Here is a 25,952-nt window from a genome sequence, read left to right as displayed (position 1 = left end):
GAGAAAGCCTCCACGATTACAGACTGAGAGAAGAGGATATCCGGAATTGATTCAGTACTTAAAAGAAGTATTTGGAAAAGGAAAACCTCAACAAATTTTCCAGGGTAATTCTATTAAGGGTACCTCTAAGCGAAAGGAGTGGTTAGGCTCCATTACTGTTTATTGTACCATCTTACCACCTGTATAATATTAATTAGAATCAAATTCGGGACTGAATTTCTAAATTTTTTATAAAAATTGGCTGCCCGGAAGTACTGTCTATCTTCATAGAATTTTTAGATTTTCCCGCGTACTACCCCTAAGATTCGTATTTAAACTTTGTATTGTGAGCACAAACTATAATTTGTAAAATTTTCACGAGAATCATTTTTCCTGAGATTACTTATGAAAGAGGGGATAGCTAGAGCCATTCTATGGATAAAAGAACAGTACTCAACGAACAGAAACTGTGTTTATTAATTATAAGAACTGGAATTTCGTGTAGATTGACTAAGCACAGTGTTCGAACTGTTGCTTCTAGAAAGCTGATTGCTTAGAATAATGTTCTAGTGTCAGGGCTCTCCTGTATATATATTGATGAGAGTGTAAAGGTCATTAAGGATGGTCAGCTGTCCGACCTGTACCCTTAGCTATCCCCTTACACAATCTTTCAATTTTATAAATCGTTTTATCTCCTCTTTTCCTTCACCGCACTATTCAGAGATCACTTCCTTTACCGAATAGCTATGAATAATTCAACTGTTTGCACCAAGTTTGGACTAAATATTCAGTATACTTCAACAACAACAATCTTAATTAAATGAGTACAAAATTAAATTTCTACGAGGCGTGTTTTTATTAAGTAAAGAAAGACAGAAAGAAAATTTTATTATCCTGGGACTATTGTCCTCTTAGGATAAATGTACAATTGGAGGCCCTATTGATTTGGCCTGTATTCCAGTATTTATATACAAAAAATAGACAAGAATTTACAAAAATAGGAATTAAAATTAAGGAAATAAATGCATTCAATTATTATTTCGGCAGAAGCTGGGTAGAAAGGAGATAGTTGAACAGAAGGGATTTAAAGATGGAAAGGGTAGGAGCATGGCGGACAGATTATGGCAAGGAGTTCCAGAGAGAGGTAGCGCGTATTAGGAAGGATATGTCAAAAGGATGAAGTACGTTGTAAGGGAATATACGAGGGTCGTTTAAAAAGTCCGTGCAAAGTCAGAGAGATAGCACCACTGGCGCGTATCGAGGTTATGTTTAGTTAGTAGCATCTCTTGGAAGAACACACACCAAGTTTCAGCCAGATCGGTCTATTTCTTTGTGATTGGCATTCGTTTGAATCGAGGAAGTCGAGTGATTTTCAAAAAATGGACGAAAAAGAATTTCGTGTGTTGATTAAACACTACTTTATGAAAGGCAAAACGCCTCAGGAGACTAAAGAGAAGCTTGATAAACATTATGGTGACTCTGCACCTTCGATTAGAACAGTTTATAAGTGGTTTCAAAATTTTTGGAGTGGCCATATGGGCACTAGTGACGCTGAACGTTCTGGACGCCCTGTTGAGGTTACTACTCCAGAAATCATTGATAAAATCCATAATATGGTGATGGATGACAGAAGAGTGAAGGTGCGTGAGATTGCTAGTGCTGTGGGCATCTCGAATGAACGGGTACATAATATTTTGCATCAACATTTGGACATGACAAAGCTATCCGCAAGATGGGTGCCGCGATTGCTCACGCTTGACCAAAAACGAAATCGTGTGAAGTGTTGCAAGGACGGTTTGCAGCTGTTCCAGAAGAATCCGCAGGACTTTAAGCGTCGTTTCGTCACTGTGGATGAAACATGGATACATCACTACACTCCTGAGACCAAAGAACAATCTAAACAATGGGTTACCAAGGGGGAATCTGCGCCAAAAAAAGGCGAAGACCGTTCCTTCGGCCGGAAAGATTATGGCGACTGTCTTTTGGGATTCGCAAGGAATAATCCTCATCGACTATCTGGAAAAGGGTAAAACTATTACAGGTGCATATTATTCATCGTTATTGGACCGTTTGAAAACCGAGCTGCAAGAAAAACGCCCACGATTGGCCCACAAAAAAGTCCTTTTCCATCACGACAACGCACCAGCTCACACCTCAGCAGTTGTGGTCGCAAAATTAATGGAAATAGGGTTCCAACTCGTTTCACATCCCCCCTATTCTCCAGACTTGGCTCCTTCGGACTACTATTTTTTCCCCAATATGAAGAAATGGCTGGCGGGAAAAAGATTTTATTCAAACGAGGAGGTGATTGCAGAAACGAATGGCTATTTTTCAGACTTGGACAAATCCTATTATTCGGAAGGGATCAACAAACTAGAGCAGCGTTGGACGAAGTGTATAAGCCTAAAAGGAGACTATGTTGAAAAATTAAAAAGGTTTACCCCAAAAAATTAAGTATTTTTTATTTTTGCACGGACTTTTCAAACGACCCTCGTAGAGATCAGAGGAACGAGGTCTAATATTACGAGAATGGATCGAGAATTTGAACTAAGCAAGTGCCTTTTTTGAAATTTGGCCGCTATTAAGGAAATTTTCAATCTTGTTTATGTTTATTTGTGGAGATGGGGACACAGGGGACACCTTTGAACAGTTTTAAAATTTCTCGCCAAATATTTAAAAAAATTATTATTGATAATTTTCTACATATTTTGTGGTAGACCTGCTCTGTTATCGATAGAGTTTCCCTTCATGTTCATTGTTTGTAGAAGTCAGAATTGAGGAATGTTATATTTTGTAAGGTGGAAGTAAAAATTTTGTGTTGCAGCTTCTGAAATATATTGTGAAGATTGTAGTGGACAAGGTGTAAGTATTGTTCTTCCATGTTACTATTTGGAATTCGTATTCTTAAACCTAGTATTTACAAAAAGTCTAATTGCTTGCAAAAAAGTGTTGGATACTATATTTTCTTTTATGGATGGAGAGGGGGCACAGTTCAACATCACAGTTAAAATGTGCCGCCCTACCGACCTGCAAGTTTGTGACTTTTTTTTTCTGTTTAATCGCAGAGAAGGGGAAAGCGGTCCGAAGCAACATTAAGAAGCGCAACAAACCGAATATTTTGTTCAAACTTCCTAAACCCATCACTTCGGGTACAACTTCCCGAACTGAGTCATTCTTAATTTTTGAACTAGATTTCAGTGGTTTAAAAGAGAAAGTAATGTAGTAGTGAGAGAAATAACTGATAGAAGGTAGATTCAGAGTAAAGTAATATCATTTCTTTCGATTTTATATTGTGTACAAAGGTACCCCACCAGTGGGGCAGATATTAACATTTGGCACAACATTTTTAAATTAAAAATACATACGATTGAGAATCACGGCCAACTGCGTGATATTAATACATAGAGCTGAGATTCGAGATTCGCTAAGGCTGGAGACATAGTGGAGCGGCGAGCAAAGCGGCGATGATAGCTGTTTCAAATCAAAGAGAGCGACGAGCAGCGAGCAAAGATTTGCATGCACATAGTGACGAGTTTAGTCGCGTTCTCCTTTTGACAAAACAAGATGGAGGAACTATTTTTATATGAAAATTCTTCGTTGAAAATTTGGTATTTGCAGCAGCTTAGTAGTAGGAGCTGCAGTGTACATGACATAAATAAATTTAGAAATGAACTTGGTAAATTTCATCACTTGTACCAACAACTTCGGGAACATCCTGGCAAGTTTATTCGTATTTTCGAATGTCTTATCAACATTTGATTACATACTAGCTCTGTGTAATCCCATTAATCAAAATCAAATTTTATTGTTTTTGAATAATACAACTCACAACAAAAGTTAGGCACAATATAGAAAAATTAACTAAATACAAATCTGTGTATCCCCATTAATCGTAGCAGTTACTTTAAGGTTAGAAAAAAATAAATAAAAAAATAGAAATATATACAGATAAAAAGAAATTAGTCAATTAAAAAAACACAATAATTTTATTAAATCACTACTCCATGATTTGTCGTAAATTAATGTTGTTCATCTGAAAAACTGGAGTAGTACGACGCTACAGAAGGATTCTGGAGAATTCGTTCTGATCAGAAGTAGTAGGACGTGAAAATGTAATTTAATTTTGCCTAGTATTTAGATGAAAGTTAGCATTAAGGGATTGAGAACCAATTAAATGTAGCAAAAATTACCTGAATTCTCCATTAACTACTTGTTAATTAATTTTAACTATTAATTATTAATTGTTAAAAACTATTGTAGCTTCGCAAATACTATGGCCCCACAGAGGTTTCTTTAAACAAACTAAACTAAATGTATCAATATCCATAACCTATGAGGAATAACCTTTACAAATTGAGTGCGATAAGAGCGAAGAAATCAAACATGTCATAACGCTTTGCTCCACTCTCTATAGATAGCGTTGCTCCATCTTCGCTTTGCTCGCCACTATGCGCTGTCCCATATGTTAACTTGGGTTTGATTTCGCCGCTTTGCTCTTCGCTATCATCGCCGCTTTGCTCGCCGCTCCACTATGTTTCCCGCCTAAGGGTACGTTTACAACGGAACTGTGAGTATAGATGATAGCAGAGATGATAGCTGATAGAGTAAAATATAATCGCTGATTAGTGTGCACAACAGAGCTGTGATACATGCAACATGTCCGAGTAGTGAAGAAGAGTTTTTATGTTCAGCAGCAACAAAAAGGTATATTTTAAAGAAAAAACGCGTTAGAAAATATCATGTACGTCCCATAAATAAAAAACGAAGAACTTTGGGCGAATTTCACTATTTATATAAGGAACTTAGAAATTATCCGGATCGTTTTTTTGAATATGTGAGGATGGGTCCAACCAAATTCGACTATATTTTAGAAAAAATAAGGTCAAAATTAAGAAAACTTTGGAAAAATTGTCATGGAAATCCTATAACCATAGAAGAAAAACTAGTGATTACTCTTAGGTTAGTAATGGTTTTATTGGAAAAAAAACAAATAAATACACATGAAAATAAATGTAAGCACGATTTAAAAAACAAAATATTGTTTAAAAGTAAATAATAAAATAATAACCAAAAATAATGAGTAAAGACAGCACTAAATAATTTTTCTACGTCCATTTTGAAGCTCCGATACTGGAGTTCAGCTAGCAGAAAAATGAAAAATTCAATTCTATCATCTATGCTCGTTTATACCAGCGAGTATGAGTCACTAGTCGAAGCTTCGTTGTGCACGCTCACATAAGAATGTACTAGGTTATTCTATAAGCGCTGATGCATCACTGCTATCATCTCCGCTATCATCTATGCTCACAGCTCCGTTGTGAACGTACCCTAAGGGTGGTGGAAAGCGGCTAAAATTCAGTGTGAGATCAGTGAAGATCCCCCCCCCAAAATGAATTTGTTCAAATCTAAAATTTATTTAATTTAATTTTTTACTTTTTTATTTGCACGGCTTTCCATTTAAAAGGAAAAATGGAATTTCCATGACTTCTAATACGACACGAGTATTTTGTGGTTTTTCCCAAACTTTTTAGATTAGATTTATTTTGAGACTTTTCATATCCCGCACAATCATTGTTATTTTTTTTTAACTTCGAAACAAAACCCATTTCTCAACAAAATAATTGTTGACCAAAATGGACACAAGTTTCGAAAACTCATTTCATTAGTAAAGTTACCAGTTGCTGAAAGTTTTAGAAACTTCATCCATCATTAAATTTTTATTTTCTTCTCTTATTATAACAAAAATTTCTGTACAGACAAGTTGATTTAACAAGTCCACAATTATATTTTTGGTTTTTCTTTTTTTCTAAGTATTTAAAATTAACATTTTTGGCATAAACAATAAATAATCTTCAATTTAATATTGTTTATAAATTGTAAAAAGTTTGAACTGGAGGGATTGAAGTAGGCGATAGAAAGAGTTACACTGTATTTAGATAGAATGGGTTACATTGTTGCCAACCAATAATCGAACAGACGCACATATCGACTCTAAAGGAGACCCAAAATCCTTTGCAATACCATCAAACAATACACCAATACCACTTTCAATTGATTAAATTATAAAGTTCAGTGTTCCAAACACTCTAAACAGTTTAGAAACACCTAAATATTAACTTAAATTTGCATAGTTTACAATCAATTCCATACTTTCTTATAATTAAATTTCTATCTATTTCTAGCATAAATAGTTTAAAGAGCCATGTTAAACTATTTGTAAAATTGATAGTGTAATAACGATTTTATCTAATGATTGGTCATTGTTTTTAAAAATATTTTTTGTTGCGCAAACGCCAGAATATTCGCCAATCGTCCAATCAGGAAATACCCATTTTTTAAGGAGTTTATTTTTGTACCCAATTCCGATTCCGCTTTAAACCATCCGCACTAGCAATGTGGTTACCACGAGCCATTAGAAAATGGGTCAGCTTCCATGAACCCACATCATGAAAACCACAAACCACCAAGCAGTTTGCTACCCTGATGTAATCTATATATATATATTTTTTAAATTTATTTTGTTATTTAAAATCTGTATAATATAATATACAATGAGTAAATAGGGAGAATGAAGGATAAATGGATGCGTGAAAGGCAGGAGGAAAGAAACTGCCCAGCGGTAGCACTCTCTACAGGATATGATTTTTAGGCCTTCAGACTGCGAGGAAGTCGCGGGGCCACTGGCGATTCAGTCTGCGAGGAGTATTGTTAGGGATGTCAGAGGAGGCGAGAGACTGTTCTAAAGGATTTGAGCAAACAGAGACAGCTTTATGGAACTTTTGGTATTTAGTCTTGGCGAGTTGGTCTAAGAAGGGAATGTTGAGGTCGTTGTGAAGGGTGAGGTTAGTCACCGTAGAAAGGAGCGTCAACTATCTGTAGCCAGTGGTTTTGATTGAAATGTCCTGTACAGTCCATATGTTTGTAGGTTTGGCTGAACCCCACAGCTCTAGTCCTGTACGTCCACATAGGTTTGAAAATAGTACTGTATATTAAGCGTTTGAGTTCAATGGATAATTTGGAGCGTCGTCCAAGAAGTCTGTAAAGCAGTTTCGCACGTTTAGTCATTGCTTGTCTTTTAAGTCTAGTGTTGTGGGTTCCACGTAAGTCTTTTGTCTATAAAGAGCCCAAGGTAGCGCACCAGACCCTATATTTAAAAAAATAAATAAATAAATACATCGCTTTATGCAATAAATATTTTAAATTATAAAATCTATTTTATTACAGGCATTTGAAGAACTAGAAGGACTTCTTAGTAAATATAAGATCTGTATAGCGATTAAAGAGAAACTGGTAAAAGACTCCGGTGTTGCCGAAGAGACTGCCTACGATAATATCGTCTCCAAATTGTTGACAAAGCCACGAGCCAGAGGTAAGTACACTTTTAAATATTATTCAATTTATTTGTTAACAATTATAATATTATTCAATATGAATTAGACCTGTTAAAATACAATAATGACAGCTGATTTTAAATTGTTCAAGAATCAGATATTGGCAACTATTCGACATTGTTTCAGCGTCTGTGATCGTTGACTAATCATTTATTAGTTAGTTTGCTTCTTGATAAATGGGTTTGTTCTGGCTGAATTGATAGAAATATTTAAATTTGATTAAAATATTTACTATATTACTGATGTAACGCCTTAAAATTTACTATTTATTTAAAATATTATTCACTAATAGAAATTAAATGCATTCCATGCAATAAAATGGTTCATTTTGTTATCTTATGCATGCATAATCTCATAAAATTAATGCCAGTTTATAGAGTAAAAACTGGTGCAGTTTATTGGCAGAACGGTTATGCCAAACTGCCTTTTAATCGCTTTATTATGAGCATAATTGTTTAAAATGTCAAATTTTTTGCAGTTAAGAGGTTGAGAGCGTAAAAATGTAATAAAACTGCTTGCTTTACACAATGAAAATTTACAGAATATGCATTCTCGCTTTACACGGAAGTATCAGTCTAATAAGCAATGATAAAACGTACGAAACTTCTTTATAGACTACTTGGACTACGCTCCAAATTGTCTATAGAACTCAAATGTTTAATGTACAATACTATCCTCATAGACTAGCCCACTTCTGCAGGGATCATAGCATCTCTACGGGTATTCCAGCCTAACAACATGAACAACGCTCAACATCGAAACTCACCAATCCAACGTACAATAAGACTGCAGGAAAAAAGTTGATGTAGACAACAATTTAATAAGTTTAGGCTAACCTAGAGCGAACTGTAACAGTCTATTCTACGTGGTCAGCTCAGTGATGACTGTATTGTGAATGGAGCCTCAGAGGCAAAAATGGTCCCTTGAATTATATATAGTAACCTTTTCTGATTAAATATAAGTATCCACAGTGAGCTTGCGAAGTTACCGGTGTTAGAGGAAGATTTGCCTTCTCTTTGGAGGGAGAATATGGCCGGGGCTTTCTACTCCGCTGGGATTTCTTTAAAGCTCTAGAGGTTATCAGGATTGGTCGAGCATATATTCTTCGCTAAAAATACTCCAACATTCTTAATTTAGAATGCCAACATTGGGATATCTTGGGATGGTTTTACAGGGAGGAAGTACGTATATTGAAAAGCAAGGAGTGATATGCCCAAAAACCGTCTCCTCTCTCTCTTTCTATGACTCCCTTGGAAGAGCTACGTTTCCTTAATTTGGGAGAAGACATTATCAAAACATCTGGGAGTGTTGAGGTTTAGCTAAACTTGCGTACTCAAGGTCCTACCTGCGGCTTCCCTAACCAAGAGTATATCAGGTAATGAACGGGCACATCTAGAATCCTCTAGGACATTCTTCTTCAGAATATCTTGGGAGAGCATTCGAGGAAAAGTATAAGTTAACATAACCCACCGCTCTTCCTGCAACTACTTGCTAGATTAATAATATGAGGCCAATTATAATTCCAAAGATTGCTTGGACAGCACCTGTTTCAAACGATGAACGGAGTTCAATAATTTTATATTAAAAAAAAAAAAAAAAAAAAATCTTATACTGAAATATCCGCCATCATGAACTCGCTTTGATATTGATTGATATTTATAACGTCCTTTATAATTGGGTTCCTTCAGTTAAGGAAGCGAAATTGAGTTTCAATTAGTGCTGAAAAGTTTGGGACTAAAAGGAGAATTTTCACGGCTTACTGAATTCATTTAAAAATAATTTATATTTCCAAAATTTAAAGGTTATCTTTTATCAGCTGTTAGTTACAATTTATTGTTAATGTTCTGATAAATAAACTCTATTTTCCTTGTTTTAATTACTAAATTTACTTATCAAATAAATTATTACTTTAATTAAGCAAATTTGTCTATTTTAAGGGACAGAGTTAGCAAAGTACCTTATTGTCCAGTTACAAAGCGATTGCCCGCAACAAACGGCATTGATCAGCTTCCACGATAGTTCTTAACGTATCTTCGATTACAATCAACCAAAAACTGGATAGTTTTTGTTGACCAAAAGCAGCGAGCAATAACCAAAACGCAAAAATGTTTGCCGTACGTTCATACAGCGAGCTAAAAGATCTGCAATAACTTCGTCAGTATTTTGACAAGTGTCACAGAATTGATTGTACAGCAATTAACATGGCTAGGGTCTAATTTCTCTCACTCTGCCTCTTTCCCTCAAGTCCATTGAAGTCTTCACATCGGCTTTGAATTAGAATTGCACTTTAATATATGCACAACTCGATTAACTCCATAAAAAAAATGAAAAACAAAAACCTGTGGCTGTGTCATGGACACGGCCCTGTGTTGTACGTGAATACGTTCACGTAACGGGTTATATTTTTTATAATATAATAATAATAATACATTATTAAGCAGCGGTAAGTGTTTTTCTTTTGTTAGCTTCAATGAGCGCAGAAACCATAGACGATCACACACATCACACTTATGTCCGAATGGATTGTTGACAAACGTCGTAATGAAACGAGCACTAGCTGCTGCCCAATGTGTCTTCACAATCGACCATCGAACACAATCTATGCCTATACAATCCGTCGTCGATGATGAAGCGATTTCATCATCCACTTGCATAATTTCAACCGCCCCAGCTCCAGATGTACTGACACCGTCGTCGATCCGCTCGGCCGCATTCATTCTTTTACGTTCCCGGCACAGCTTGACTCGGTCTTATGGTGTTTTATTATTACCATTCGATTGTTCTTGAGAAGCCCTTTCCAACCGTATACGATTTCTGTATTTGGTTTTGAATTTTCAACGCGTATAGGCCGACATTATATATTTTTGATAATATTTTTGTATTCTAACACCTTATTATATTCACTGTCACTATTTTACACTAATGTTTTATATACAATCGATAGCTGACGATTAAAACTTAAACGAACATCGTAGCTTCTCCGAGTCAAAAGTTATACCATCTGCAAATCTCGATACGCAACAAAATGATCTCAAAATAGCGGCGCTTTCCCCTCCATTGTGCGCGTTGCGTCACAGTCCTCGCTTATCGCAATGAATTCTTTGATCCTTTAGCTATCCAGTGGTCTAATTTAATTTTGGATATAGACGATAGATTCGAAACTATAACGCCAAACTGTATCCCCCGATTTTGTTATCATTAGGTTTGTTGGATTGCCTCCATATGATAGCAAATTTAAAGACGTATTCACGTCAAAATGGAGAAATGCGATGAAATAATGTACGTTATTTTTTTAACAAAAATTCCTGTTTATAATATAAATTCAAATAAATTTACCGTTATTATTCAGCGCCTGCTACTTGAATTTTGAGTTGAATTATTGCAACGATCTACTTTAGAGCACGGAGTTGAATCAAAATGGCTTCTGAAATAAATTATTATTTGTTATTTAATGGTCAAAAAAATTGTCCTTTAATGGTTGTTAATCTTTATTATTTGGAGAAATTTATTATAAATACAGAAAACTATGATTGAACCTAGAGCTTTGACACTTAAATTTAAGATATTCCAAAAAAGGGGAAGTTAATCGATTTATGCAGTAGGGTAAAGTCGGGTGAGATGGCCAATCGGGAGAGATGGCCAACAGCCGAAATTTAACCGATATGTCGTCCGACGTCGCTGCGTGACCTCTCCAGTGATGAACCTTCATGTCTGACTACAGTGAGTTCATTTTGGTCTGCGTCAAAGCGTTATTAATTAACTCAGAGAATAAAAACTATATCGTCTCTACAAAAATTTTATGATAGTTACATACTGCGTACTGCAGTGAATGTATGGGTCGAAATTTTAGTGTTGTTTTCTACATATTAGGAAAGTACAGTATACATTAATGAATCCTAACTTCTAAAACTGTCAAAAAGTACGCGTTGAGTTATGTTTATCGTGTTGGCCATCTCTCTCTAGCATTCGGGACAGATGGCCATCAAACAGTAGGGATAGATGGCCAATTATTTTTACTTTTTTTCTGATATAGTTTGGCTCAGTTTCTAATTCACTGCAGAAAAATGCCAACTCAGCATAAAAAACAGAACACTAACCGCTGAAATTTTACTGAAGAAAATTTGAGATCGTATTAACCCTACACCCAAACTGTCGTCTCTGCAAGAAAAAGAGCCAAGTCCGTTGCTACTTTATTAACTTCTCTCGAGCACATTGCTATTGTGAAAAACACGAGTTGCAAAGAAATCCAAAACAACAAGAAATACCATCACCAAAGAGACAATTCTGTAAGAAAGGATTGTCCGAAAAAGAAAACGCTCACCTTCCCCAAGTTCCGATGAAGAGGACGAAACAGGAATTGAATTTGGAGAGGAAAGTGATGCCATTTTAGAAATCGATGAAACTGAATGTACAGGATATGGGGAAAGCTACAACAAGACCAGAAAAACAAGATTGGTTGGAATGCATAATATGCCGGAAGTGGTTCCACGAAACTTGCTCTTCTTCTGCATACGCTTGCCCAAAATTGCAGTAAAAGCGCATTTAAAAAGAAGAATAATAAGTAAATATTAAGTAACCATCCATTTTTTTCTGTTATTTTTACGTTTTACTAGTGCAATTTCATTTACAATATGTGGCCATCTCTCCCAAGTTACATTGGCCAACTCACCCAACCCAGGGGGGATAGATGGCCAACCGCTATTTTTTTCTTTGTAAGAATAAAAAAATGTTTCCCTTAGCATTTTTTCTGAAATGTTTTCCTTATCTTATGTTTGTGAGCGTATGAGGTTTTCAAAAATAATAATAAAGTAAGCCTAGCCCTTACCAAAAATTTGCATGCACCCTCCAAATAAAATGGTGGCCATCTCACCCTACTTTACCCTATATGTGTACATATTTTGTGCCAAAATTATTGTATATAATATTAATTATTGTTCTAAAAAAAAAGAAAAATGTGCACAATTGAAAACAGATTAATTAATTACATTTTCAAAATATTAGATTTTGATTTAAATAAATAGATTTTGGGCTGAAGGGGGGGGGACTACAGGTTGCTTTTTAATTTAAAAAAAAAAACCATAAAAGCACCACAAGAAGATGAATTTGCATTTGTTTCATGAATTTATGACGACCCTAGGAATAGTATAGGAATGTTTAAGGTCCATACCTTGGGAATACATGCCAGACTATATGTGACAGGCTATGGGAGACCCACATATGCATCATCATAACTTTCTAGAAATATATTTGTATATTAACTTTGTCATATGAAAGAAATTTTATTAATAAAACAAATATATTTTTATTAAATTTGACAGCGCTGTTAAATTCAAAAATTTCATTCATAAAATTATATTACTTTTGTTATAAATTGTCTTAGAGATTTTTATTCTTTGAAAAGGCTGGGGGTGTCCTGTTTAATTATTTTTTTGCCGGAACGCTTAGGCTTATATACGAGGGTCGTTTGAAAAGTCCGGGCAAAAATAAAAACTACTTAATTTTTTGGGGTAAACCTTTTTTATTTTTCAACATAGTCTCCTTTTAGGCTTATACACTTCGTCAAACGCTGCTCTAGTTTGTTGATCCCTTCCGAATAATAGGATTTGTCCAAGTCTGAAAAATAGCCATTCGTTTCTGCAATCACCTCCTCGTTTGAATAAAATCTTTTTCCCGCCAGCCATTTCTTCATATTGGGGAACAAATAGTAGTCCGAGAGAGCCAAGTCTGGAGAATAGGGGGGATGTGAAACGAGTTGGAACCCTATTTCCATTAATTTTGCGACCACAACTGCTGAGGTGTGAGCTGATGCGTTGTCGTGATGGAAAAGGACTTTTTTGTGGGCCAATCGTGGGCGTTTTTCTTGCAGCTCGGTTTTCAAACGGTCCAATAACGATGAATAATATGCACCTGTAATAGTTTTACCCTTTTCCAGATAGTCGATGAGGATTATTCCTTGCGAATCCCAAAAGACAGTCGCCATAATCTTTCCGGCCGAAGGAACGGTCTTCGCCTTTTCTGGCGCAGATTCCCCCTTGGTAACCCATTGTTTAGATTGTTCTTTGATCTCAGGAGTGTTTCATCCACAGTGACGAAACGACGCTTAAAGTCCTGCGGATTCTTCTGGAACAGCTGCAAACCGTCCTTGCAACACTTCACACGATTTAGTTTTTGGTCAAGCGTGAGCAATCGCGGCACCCATCTTGCGGATAACTTTGTCATGTTCAAATGTTGATGCAAAATATTATGTACCCGTTCATTCGAGATGCCCACAGCACTAGCAATCTCACGCACCTTCACTCTTCTGTCATCCATCACCATATCATGGATTTTATCAATGATTTCTGGAGTAGTAACCTCAACAGGGCGTCCAGAACGTCCAGCGTCACTTGTGCCCATATGGCCACTCCGAAAATTTTGAAACTACTTATAAACTGTTCAAATCGAAGGTGCAGAGTCACCATAATGTTTATCAAGCTTCTCTTTAGTCTTCTGAGGCGTTTTGCCTTTCATAAAGTAGTGTTTATTCAACACACGAAATTCTTTTTCGTCCATTTTTTGAAAATCACTCGACTTCCTCGATTCAAACGAATGCCAAACACAAAGAAATAGACCGATCTGGCTGAAACTTGGTGTGTGTTCTTCCAAGAGATGCTACTAACTAAACATAACCTCGATACGCGCCAGTGGTGCTATCTCCCTGACTTTGCACGGACTTTTCAAACGACCCTCGTAGACTTTAATTTTTTAAAAATATTTTGTATGCACCAAAAAGGATTTAGTAATAGTGCAATATGACGTCGCAGTTAGTTATTTTAATAGCCAATCATGCGATGCAAAAATAACCACATACAAGACTTACATTTACATAAATTGGAGAATTCAGAGCTGGATCTGACCTCCATGCGACCAGAGATAGGCAATTGTATTCACGTAATGTTTTTAATGTTTTTGACGTGAATACGTCTTTAAATTTGCTATCATATGGAGGCAATCCAAAAAAAATCTAATGATAACAAAATCGGGGGATACAGTTTGGCATTATAGTCTCGAATCTATCGTCTACATCCAAAAGTTAATTAGACCACTGGATAGCTAAAGGATCAAAGAATTCATTTCGATTAGCGAGGACTGTGACGTATCCCGCACGGTGGAGGGGGAAGCGCCGCCATTTTGAGATCATTTTGCTGCGTATCGAGATTTACAATTAGTACTAACTTTTGACTCGGAGAATCCACGATGTTCGTTTAAGTTTTAATCGTCAGCTGTCGTCACAATCTATCAATTGTGTATAAAACATTAGTGTAAAATAGTGACAGTGAATATAATAAGGTGTTAGAATAAAAAAAATTATAAAAAATATATAATGTCGGCCTATACGCGTCGAAAAGCTAAAACCAAATACAGAGATCGTTTACGGTTGGAATGGGCTTCTCAAGAACAATCGGTAATGGTAATAATAAAACACCATATGACCGAGTCAAGCTGTGCCGGTAACGTAAAAGAATGAAGGCGGCCGAGCGGATCAACGACGGTGTCCAGTACATCTGCAGCTGGGGCGGTTGAAATTATGCAAGTGGATGATGAAATCGCTTCTACATCGACAACGGACTGTATAGGCATAGATTGTGTTCGATCGTCGATTATGAAGACACATTGTTTCATCCTAAATACATAAATAAAAATATTTTATATAAAAAATATAACCCGTTACGTAAACGTATTCACGTACAACACACGGCCGTGTCCATGACACAGACACAGTTTTTTTTTTTTTTTTTTAACATATCAACGAATTTTCGTTAAAACAGAAATCATCTTTAGTTCCGGAAAGCGTTCTTGTCCAAAAAGGAAGTATCGGAACGACGATCCGGAGCGTTCCGGCTCGAAGACACCACTGTAAGGTGAGCCGCAAAATTGTTTGGTTCAACATGAACGCGTTTTTATTTTCTTCCGGATTAAGAGTACAAAAAATTTGTGAATTCAAAATTTCGTATTAAAAAAAAAAAAGATAATTAAATTCGATTTTGTTAACTTTTTAATAAAACATTTAAACGAAAAAGCTATTTCCCAGTATGCCAAAGCAGACTGTTGGCTGCATAAGCATGAAATGTAGAAGCTAGTTTATATCTGACAATTAGCTTGTGTTTAATTGCTAAAGTTATCTCTGGTAGAAGTTCTTTTTAGGCTGCTGCTAGTATTGCTCTAGAAGTGAAGAGGCCCAGATAGGAGAGATAGAAGAGTTGAATGGGCGGTACTCTAGCTGCTAATTAATGACGTAATAAATATAAGACTCCACAGGTTCAACTCTTACCTTTTTTTCTTCATTTAAACAAAAAATACTCAAAAAAAGGGGTAGAAAAAAGAACCCAATAATTCACTACATTCTAAAAAGTTTAAACAAGAATACCCTTTACCTTGCCATTACTTTATAGCCGAGGCTATGTATCATGTAGGCAGTTGTACGTAATAGGCCGAAAGCTAACAAAGAAAGACATGTTCGCCGGGGGGGGGGGGGGTACCATCCATATTGTTTCATTGTGTTCTTGAATCTGATGGTAGAACTTTTCTCTTATCAATTCTTTGGATTTTAGATTGAGAAAAACCACTACGACGGGAAATACCATTGCTTCCAATATACGTATCTTCCAGTGCAGTTCCATGTGTTACTGGACACGCTTCAGGAGTAGATGAAAATGTTTATATCGCTAATATACAGGGTGATCCATTTAAAACGCAACAATCGCTAATAACTTTTTAGGAAAGCGGAATTCCGAAAAAAACCCACGAAGTTAACTATATGTTTTTTTGGGTCTAGTTTTCAAATTTTCCACCCCCGATGCTGTATCTTTATTTTTGGCGGAGTTACGGCTAAAAACCTGATCAAGGTTATGTAAGGACCACTGGTTTTGACAATGATTATGAAAACTACTTAAAAAATTGTGGAAAATGACGTTAACCTCGTTTCGATATCCCTAATATTTGTCGAGATATTTAAGATCAAATTTACTATTTTATCAACTAGTGAACGGTTTTCGATATTAATTTTCCACCAGAAATACACGTTTTAGGAGGTCCTCTGACTGCAAAAAATGTTATTTGTGACGCAAAGAACAAAAATAATGATAATTGAAGATTTTAAAGAATGTAGTGTCGTGTAGTGTTTGTGGGTGAATCAGGATAAATTTGTTTCATCATCAAATAAAAGCAATCACATCATGTTAATGTACCCCGCATGCAAGACTTCTTGAGCTATGATTACGGTAAGAATGACATGCTGTATCTTTATGGCAAGAAAATGTATTATTTAGTTAATATTTCTACCAAATAAAGAATATGGTTTCCTGCAAGGAAATTAGGAAACCCCCATTTTGACGGTTATGAATTAATAATGGCGTTAACTCGGCCGGGCTAAAGTGGCTATCAATGTTTTTTTATCAAAATGTTGAGTTCATGTAATTAGAAAATGAGTAAAAAGAGTAAACAAAATTTTCTTCATCAAAGTATTGATAGAATTTGATTGATCATTTAATCAAGAAATACTTTGCTGAATTTTCCAAATAACCTCAATGAAAAATCCATCAACTAAATTAAGTTCCCTTTTTAAAATCATGGATGTAACTTTATTAGGGTAAATATTAGGGAATTAAAAGTGAAAATATATTATGGTCGGCTAAAAGAGTTAATCCATCTGTGGGTAACTTTCTTTGCTGCATAAATCTCCTCCAATGGTAGCCCTACTTTAGCTTTTCATTCAAAAGAACCAACGGTATTTGTACATTTCACTGAAGGTTATTGTATAGTATAGAACTGTATACAGAGCTATACAGAAATGTTCCTAAATATATATACATATATAAAATTATACAGTGTACAGCCCTCAAAGGAATCATTACGTTTGCATAAGAGTTGGGATATATAAATAGACAGTAAGGATACTTTGGTTATTCATGTTTGTACCTTTGTTTTATTGGTTAACATAATATCAATGTTATGTTAGATTTTAATCATATTTTAATGTTTAATTATATTGAGAATTCTTTGCAATTAAATAGTAATTTTCGTATCAAAATAAAATAAAAAATTAAAATAAGGTTTTCGTCCCTGTACTTATTTATGGAAGTGAATCCTGGGCCATCGGAGGGTATGGAGTCGCCTCCAGGCTTTGAGATTCTATGAGGGAAATAGAGGGGGAAGAACAAAGAGAGAGCCAGGATCCTTAACAAAACTACACGAGCCACACTAAAATGTAAATCACTGATTCAAAATAATTGAATATGAAGAATAGCCAGATACTTGAGCCGTGAAGACAAAAAAGTGGCTGGAAGAAGTGTCTTCAGGAAAAGAAGAAGACTTATCTGGTAAAAATTTGGAAAATAAGGAAGTGAAATTATCTGAGACCAAGAGAATGGCCAGGGATAGAGCAAGCGCAGGCCTTCTGGAGTGTGAAAACCTCTACACCAGACAGTAAATGAGGTGCCGAGTAATAAGTAAGCAATTCTATCACAAGCGAAACATTACTGTACACTCAAATTGTTAGAATTACATTAAGAAATTGTATTTGAAATCTTCAGATTAATTTTTTTTTTTTTTTTGTCATTTACAATCTGTATAAATATATACAATAAGTAAATAGGAGGTGAATGAGATGAACTGGAGCGGGAAGAGCAGGAGAGAAGCTACCTAGCGGTAGCACTCTCTATGGGAGATAGGAGAATGTGAAGAGGAGAATATGAGTTCTTCAGACTGTAAGGAAGTCGCAGGGCCACTGTCGATTCAGTCGGCGAGGAGTATCAGGGATGACAGAGGAGGCGAGAGACAGTACAAGAGGATTTGAGCAAGTAGAGAGAGCAGTATGGAATTTTTGGTATTTAGTCTTGGCGAGTTGGTGTACGAAGGGAATATTGAGGTCGTGGTGAAGAGTGAGGTTAGTCACGTAGAAAGGAGCGTCAGCATCAGTAGTTTTGACTGAAATGTCTTGCACTGTCCGTATGTTTGTAGGTTTGGCTGAACCCCACAGCTCTAGTCCGTAAGTCCACATAGATTTGAGGATAGTGTTTTATATTAAACGTTTGATTTCAGTGGGCAATTTAGAGCGTCGTCCAAGTAGTCTGTAAAGCAGTTTTGCACGTTTTGTCATTGCTTGTCTTTTAAGTCTAGTGTGTGGGTTCCACGTGAGTTGCTTGTCTATGTAGAGCCCAAGGTAGCGCACCAGATCAATACAAGGAAGAGGATTGCTGTTAAAGAGGACAGGTGGACTCAGATTAAAATAAACTCAAGATTTACATTAAGGATTCAAAATTGGCGAGGAATCGGTTCGAATAAAAAACAAACAACTCGTCTTTCTGTGAACATTTCGACAAATATGTTGACTTCTTCAGGGCGTGGCTATGCTGATTGGTTGAGTTACAGAAAACGAGTTGTTGTTTTTATTTGGACCGATTCCTCACCAATTTTGAATCCTTAATGTAATATTTTTAAGTCACTAAAACCAATATAAACTCAAGATTTACTCTTATCGCTAATTATAATTGTTAATCTATATATATAAAAATGAATGTGTGTCTGTTTGTTTGTACTCGATAGATTCAAAAACCATATATCCAATTGCCGTGAAAATTTGGGAAATTATTAGGTATATCCCCGGGAAGGTTTTTGCAAATTTTTTTTAAAATCAGAGTTGGGGTTCTAGGTGCACTCGAATAAATATCCCAAAAATATCAAAATAACATTTAATTAGTAATATTTGTTGAAAGTGTAACCATGAAAACCATGAAAAACAGTTTTTTGCAATTATTAATACGAGAATAAATTATACCGAAGATGGTGGAAAATCCATTAATTAAACTAAAAGTACTCAACAATACTATTGATGTTGATAATCGTTGGGTAGTACCATATTCTCCATTACTACTAAAAACGTAATAACGCACACAAAAATGTTGGGTACTGCAATTCAGTGAAAGCTATAAAATATATTTGCAAATATGTGAACAAAGGAAGCGATATGGCAGTGTTTGGAGTGGAAAATACAACTGCATCTAACGATGTAGTCACCCAATATCAACAGGGACGCTACATAAGTAGCAATGAGGCCGTATGGCGTATTTTATCATTTTCCATTCATGAGCGATATCCAACAGTTGTTCATTTAGCAGAAACTGGACATCGTGTGTACTTTACATCAGAAAATGTACGTGCAAGAGCAATGTCACCACCTCCAACAACATTAACTGAATTTTTCACATTATGTAGAAATGCTACCTTTGCAAGGACACTACTGTACTCTGAAGTAGGGATAATTTTATTGTTAATTTTCATTTCGATGTATTGTATACATTTGATCATTAATAAATTATGTTTGAGGTATCAAAACTGCCTTTTTGTTAAACACAGCAACGTGTGAACGGGTACAGCTAGTTTTTTAAAAAATTCAATTGAAAGCTCGACTGAATGGTAGGCCTCAAATAAGAATTACTCCTTTACAAGTAAAATGCAAATTATTAAAAAATATTGAAAACCAAAAATTTGTATTTCTGGTTACCCGATTCTCAGGAGTTAGGATAAAAACTCTCTTTTTCTCCTAGGAGCGGTTCAACCAGAGACTGTATGAGGACTTATCCTTTAGCAGGGATTTAGCGAATCTGTACACCTCTACATCTTGCTGAGAAATAGGCAAAGAAACTTCATTCTAAGAACACCTCCATCCAAGGCATCATGCAACTTGCACAGAAGGATGAATGAGGCAGCCCTGACTAAGTCAACAAAAACCGTAGTCTCCAAAAGTTTCGGTCGTCTTTTTTGAAACCTTAATATCTTGACTAGTTATTTTGGGTTTTGTAGGAGTTTTTTTTTTTACTCTCCCAGAAAACTTTCAGGTTGTAGAAAAGGTTATACATTTCATTTGGAGAAGAGAAAGATATGTTCGAACTTTAGGGATTGTTATCCTGAAATGCCGACATTTCCTGGTAGGTTACCGGGATTTAAGGGTGTATATATCCTTCAAAGAATAACCTCCTAACCTCTCACTTTTCCTCAAAGACCTTACAGATTCAGTGCCGTTCTTCAGCACCATCAAAAAAGAGTTTTTCCGCAGTTTCATGCAAAGATGCTCTAAACGAGTCAAAGCCAACACCCGTCATTAGTTAATTACAACCTTCAATTCTTTGACTTAAATCTTAACGGAATTCGAGCATAAATCATTTGCCCCCGACAGCTATTCACGAACAATATGTACGATTTACGCGAATATATTGGAACCTCTTTTAAATCCTAAAAGAAGGTGCCCTACAAAAATTTTTTTTTTATTCTTTCTAATCCATTTTCGGGGTGGCAAATTCAAAACTTTGACAGACCAGAAAACTCTCTCCCTCTATGAACACAATTTCGAAAATGCGTTACTTTCTCTTTTTCTCGAATTAAGAGAAAGTAAGAGGAAGTCTGTCACAAAGAGAAAGTTTCGTAGCTGCGATTTCCTGTAAAGAAAAAATAAAATAACTGCTTTTTAAAATTTCTTCCGTTAATTAAAAAGAAATTAAAATAAAAAGACCGTCTGTTCCAAATTGTAGTTGACAATCCAAGTTAACGTCTTTTAACTTTAGGCTTAATTTTACTCTTATTAAAAACATGTCAGACAGGACACAGTATTAAAACGACTTAATTACTTTCCGACATTATTACTAAAAACTCCTGTAATGAGTTTTCTCGGACATACGCACTTAATTAAATACAACTTACTTATTTCTTATTATTATAAATACAAATCAGGTATTAATAAATACATTCATGAGGATTTTGTCTTTGTTTTCCAAAAATTATTATTAACGTTTTTATTAAAAATTGACGGCTGAGCGTTTTCTATCAACGAAACAAATAGAAAAACGAGCGAGAATTTAAGAATTTTTCATACAGATTTTATTATATTCATATGAGGACGAATTAATTAAAATTTTGGTAAAAGATAATGTGTTTTCTAATTATCTTTTACCAAAATTTCAATTAATTCGTCCTCATATGAATATACTAAAATCTGTATGAAAAATTCTTAAATTCTCGCTCGTTTTTCTATTTCTAAAATTGTCTGAACACTTCAATTTGTTCGTATGCCGATATTAGGGCCAACTTATCCGCTAATTCAGATCCCGCTGTAGAAATCATCGCCAATTTTGTTTCAATTTAATAAATTTTAACTTTAAATTTTGTCTGATTGTTATGAACGTATTACTCAATTTTTTTTTCAGTATAATGATAATGGCAAATTTTAAATGTAAGTAGGAAATGAATTGATTTTAAATTTTGTCAAAATCTCATGTTTCAAAATATAAGAAAGCAAATAATTTGAATTATATTATTTATACATTAGATTAAGTGGTTATAGGCAGTCAGAAATTTGAAAAAATCGATTTTTTTTAAATTTTTATATATTAAAGTATCTCAGGAATGTTGTCCTAAAATTTCAAGTCGATCCGAGCAAAACTGTAAGAGTGAAAGTGTTTACTAGCCTACGCGGGAGGCAAGAATCCTACGCAGACAACAGAAATCGGAAAACTTGGACATTTTGGAAGACATGGAGGACTTATTTTATGGGCCTGGAATCGATGGCACTGTGTAAGTTGAAAAAAAGATTATCCAGGTTTTATTCGCAAACCTTTAACCGCTGAAAACTTTAAACGCGTTTTTCTCAAAACTAAGTTTTCAAAGTCGGTGGACACGATATCTCAAAATCTACTGCACCGATCTTTTTGAAATTTTACGTCTTTCTTTTAACACATATTAAAATCGTACTTGGACGAAGGATTTTTTTTTTTTTTTCAATGAATAGAACTTGTTTTACAAACATAAAATGGTCAATTTTTTTAGTGAAAATCCTGAACTCAAACTTTAAAGTTGTCCCAAAAATTAAAAATTCAATTTTTTTCTAAATCCTTCGGTCAAGTACGAGATAAAGTCATCTACTAACGAAATCTTTTCGAAATTTTGATTTCAGATGACCCAGTCTCAAGATATCATGTCCACGAGAGGGTTGCATTTTTTTGACGTGTTGCATTAAAATATTCGCCATTAGTACAATTATTATTAATTTTTAACGAAAAAATTACAATAAGTTCTTTAAACATGGACTGATATGACGCAAAAGTTCCCGAATAAAAAAGTAAACACGTTTTTCCCCCCAAAAAAATTGAAAAAATAACTTTTTTGGCGCCTCTGACTGCCTATAACCCCTTAATCCTGTGAATTGCAAGCTTAATTTCTACATAAATATGAACGACTAAATTAATTTTTGGCCTACCTTTTGTCTATTGTCGCATGGGATATCCACTAATCATTTGTATCCATATGGATGTCTTCCACACTGGACACTGGACACAGTTTAAAAGATTTTGACGGAAAAGAAACTTAGCGTACCACTCTGTTATTACGGAATTTTTAAAAAATTACAGGTGTGATTTTTTTTTTTTATTTTATGCGCACAGGTTAAAAAGTAATCATGCCTATTTTACCGACGAAAATCTCGATAGCACTTCCAACAGCACTCCCGATAGCACTCCCGACAACTCTCCCGATAGCACTTCCCACAACTCTCCCGATAGCACTTCCGAGGATTTTAACACTCTCGTACCTCCCTGTAACAATACAACAATAAAAAAATCAAAATTTTATAAAGTTTACATTGATAATGACTTGGCTTTTTGGTATGATGGTTTTGTTAAGAAATATAAATACAGTCGACTCTCGATACTTCGAAACTCGATAATTCGAATTTTTCGATAATTCAAACTCTACAGCTGCTAACTTCGGTAAATCGAAAAAATGCAGTATATTTAGATACGCTCGATAACTCGAACTCCTTTTCTTAACATCAGGGGGAGGAGAAGGCTCTATAATTCGAACGAGGCCACCTTCCCCTCTTTATAATTCGAATTTTCCCTAGTAATGTTTACTTCTCATTTTCCGCTTATTGTCCATTTCCTGCGTAATGTTTCCCTCCTTCCAGCCCAGTTTAACTTTACAATTCTCTTTCTTAGTCTGTCACGATGGGAAGTACGTCTCCCTTACTGTGTCCCACAAAGAAAACATTATCGCGGCCGTGAAAAGTGGTTCGAAAAAAAGAGGATATCGCCAAAACTTTCAATATTCCACCATCAACGCTTTCTACAATTCTAAGTCACTTGACTAAGTCAAGCCACATTGAAACAAAAACTGTTCTTCATTTTTTTAATTAGGTACATATGTATATTATTATTTATTGAAATGTTAATACATAAGTAATTTTTTTGTTCTTTTTTGTCGTTTTCATTATTTTTACTTTTTTACTTGAGGCTATACATGTCTAAAACTTAGGTAAGCTCATACGTATTTTCAATATACGTTATGTACATACATATATACATAATAATAACTCTTAATAATTCGAATTTTTTCCCCCCTTCTTGATAATTCAAACTTCTTGATAATTCGAACTCTCGATAATTCGAATTTTTATTGTAGTCCCTTGGATTTCGATTTATCGAGAGTCGACTGTAATAATAATAATAACAATAATAAATATATTTAAATAAATAAATAAATTTAAAAGGGAAAGCCCTGGCATCTAAAGTTAAAAATATTTTAATTAATTCTGGAGCAAATTCGAACCAAGTTAGAATCAAACTTACAGATAGGTTAGTTAAAATAACCTTATTATATGCCGGTGGGATATGGGCCTATAATTATACTAACCAGCTAGAAACTGTTCAACTTCAATTGTTCAAACAAATTTATTTACTTAATGGAAGCACTTCTAACACGGTCAGAATTCAATCTTCTCCCAGTTAAAATAATTGTATTTTAGTCTATGCTTTCATTACTTATTAAAATTTTAGATATGCCTGACTTTCGTTTGTTCAGAATCTCTGAGCTCTTTTTTAACTTAGATAATTCTTTTTCTAGTTATAACAACTGGGTCTCCAATTTGAAAAATATATTTATATCTCTGTTGGTTCGTTGGATCTCTTTCACTGTCAAAGTGCTGCTGGACTGAGAAAGGAATTTCACACTTATTAATAAATATAAAAATAAATGTGTCAGTGAGGATATTGATCACATTCTCAACTCCAGATACAACTGTTTATACAGATCTTTAGCTACACTCGGATTACCACAGCCATATCTGGATTGGAAAGTCAATATTTAAGAGTAGCAGTGCAATTAAGGCTGTGAAATTTGTCGAAGGCAAGGTTCTATATTAATGAAACCTATTATGAATTTGATGAAAACAATCTTTGCCTCATTTGTAACTCTTTTGACGTGAATACGTCTTTAAATTTGCTATCATATGGAGGCAATCCAAAAAACCTAATGATAACAAAATCGGGGGATACAGTTTGGCATTATAGTTTCGAATCTATCGTCTACATCCAAAATTAAATTAGACCACTGGATAGCTAAAGGATCAAAGAATTCATTACAATAAGCGAGGACTGTGACGCATCGCGCGCGGTGGAGGGGGAAGCGCCGCCATTGTGAGATCATTTTGCTGCGTATCGAGATTTGAAATTGGTATAACTTTTGACTCGGAGAACCTAAGATGTTCGTTTAAGTTTTAATCGTCAGCTGTCGTCACAATCTATCGATTGTATATAAAACATTAGTGTAAAATAGTGACAGTGAATATAATAAGGTGTTAGAATAAAAAAATATTATCAAAAATATATAATGTTGGCCTATACGCGTCGAAAAGCCAAAACCAAACACAGAGATCGTATACGGTTGGAAAGGGCTTCTCAAGAACAATCGAATGGTAATAATAAAACACCATATGACCGAGTCATTGCTGTGCCGGGAACGTAAAAGAATGAATGCGGCCGAGCGGATCAACGACGGTGTCCAGTACATCTGCAGCTGGGGCGGTTGAAATCGCTTCTACATCGACAACGGACTGTATAGGCATAGATTGTGTTCGATCGTCGATTTGTTTCCTTGATTTCATCCTAAATACATGAAAAAAAATATAACCCGTTACGTAAACGTATTCACGTACAACACACGGCCGTGTCCATGACACAGCCGCAGTATTTTTTTTCTCCTGATTCAGCTGTTCATTTCCTTTTTGAATGTACCTCACTTTCTCCCATTAAAAGTCATTTTCTTAACCTGTATTGCAAGTAACCTATTTATGTGTTAGTCTATTTTTTGTCTATCTAACTACTAGAAATCTCCATGTTTCCCACGTTTTAACGTAAAGGATTTCCCACGCAGAGATCACGGTTTCGAATCCCAGGTGCTAAGATTTTCTTATTCTAGCAGCTTTTTACAACTCAAGTTACTTCTTATGGTGAACTGCTGATTGACTGACAATTAAAATAATAATAAATTGAAATTACTTGTAGATTAAAGTAGATTTTAATGTAAATACACATTTGCAGAAACTAAAAATTATTCGTCTTGGTAATAAATAAATAATGAAATAGGGTTGATCACGCCATAACGTTTAGGACATTGAATACTGTAATAACGCTATTCTATAATAGCTTATTAATAATAATATTTTTTTTTCTCATATTATGATTGTACAGGTTGTTCGCGTGTTATGAATTTATTTGTTTT

At 35.0% G+C, this 25,952-nt stretch overlaps 1 protein-coding gene and 1 long non-coding RNA gene across 2 annotated transcripts in view; one reads left to right on the top strand and one right to left on the bottom strand.

Annotated features, from left to right (window-relative positions):
* Positions 1 to 22,671, bottom strand: part of LOC141447020 (uncharacterized) — a 109,602-nt gene extending 86,931 nt beyond the window's left edge. The window contains exon 1 of the long non-coding RNA XR_012454074.1: positions 22,657 to 22,671. This is a non-coding gene — a long non-coding RNA (uncharacterized lncRNA). The remainder of the gene's footprint in view (positions 1 to 22,656) is intronic.
* The window catches only part of LOC141447018 (metabotropic glutamate receptor 2-like), a 531,413-nt gene that overhangs the window by 236,058 nt on the left and 269,403 nt on the right, over positions 1 to 25,952 (top strand). Inside the window, exon 5 of the mRNA XM_074114157.1 lies at positions 7,204 to 7,348. Within this exon, the coding sequence (XP_073970258.1) occupies positions 7,204 to 7,348 (145 nt within the window). The remainder of the gene's footprint in view (positions 1 to 7,203; positions 7,349 to 25,952) is intronic.

The sequence above is a fragment of the Rhodnius prolixus genome, unplaced genomic scaffold (genome assembly GCF_049639745.1).
Source record: "Rhodnius prolixus isolate KJV_2025 unplaced genomic scaffold, Rpr scaffold_7, whole genome shotgun sequence".
NCBI lineage: Eukaryota > Metazoa > Arthropoda > Insecta > Hemiptera > Reduviidae > Rhodnius > Rhodnius prolixus.
This window is presented reverse-complemented; position numbering and strand designations above follow the sequence as displayed.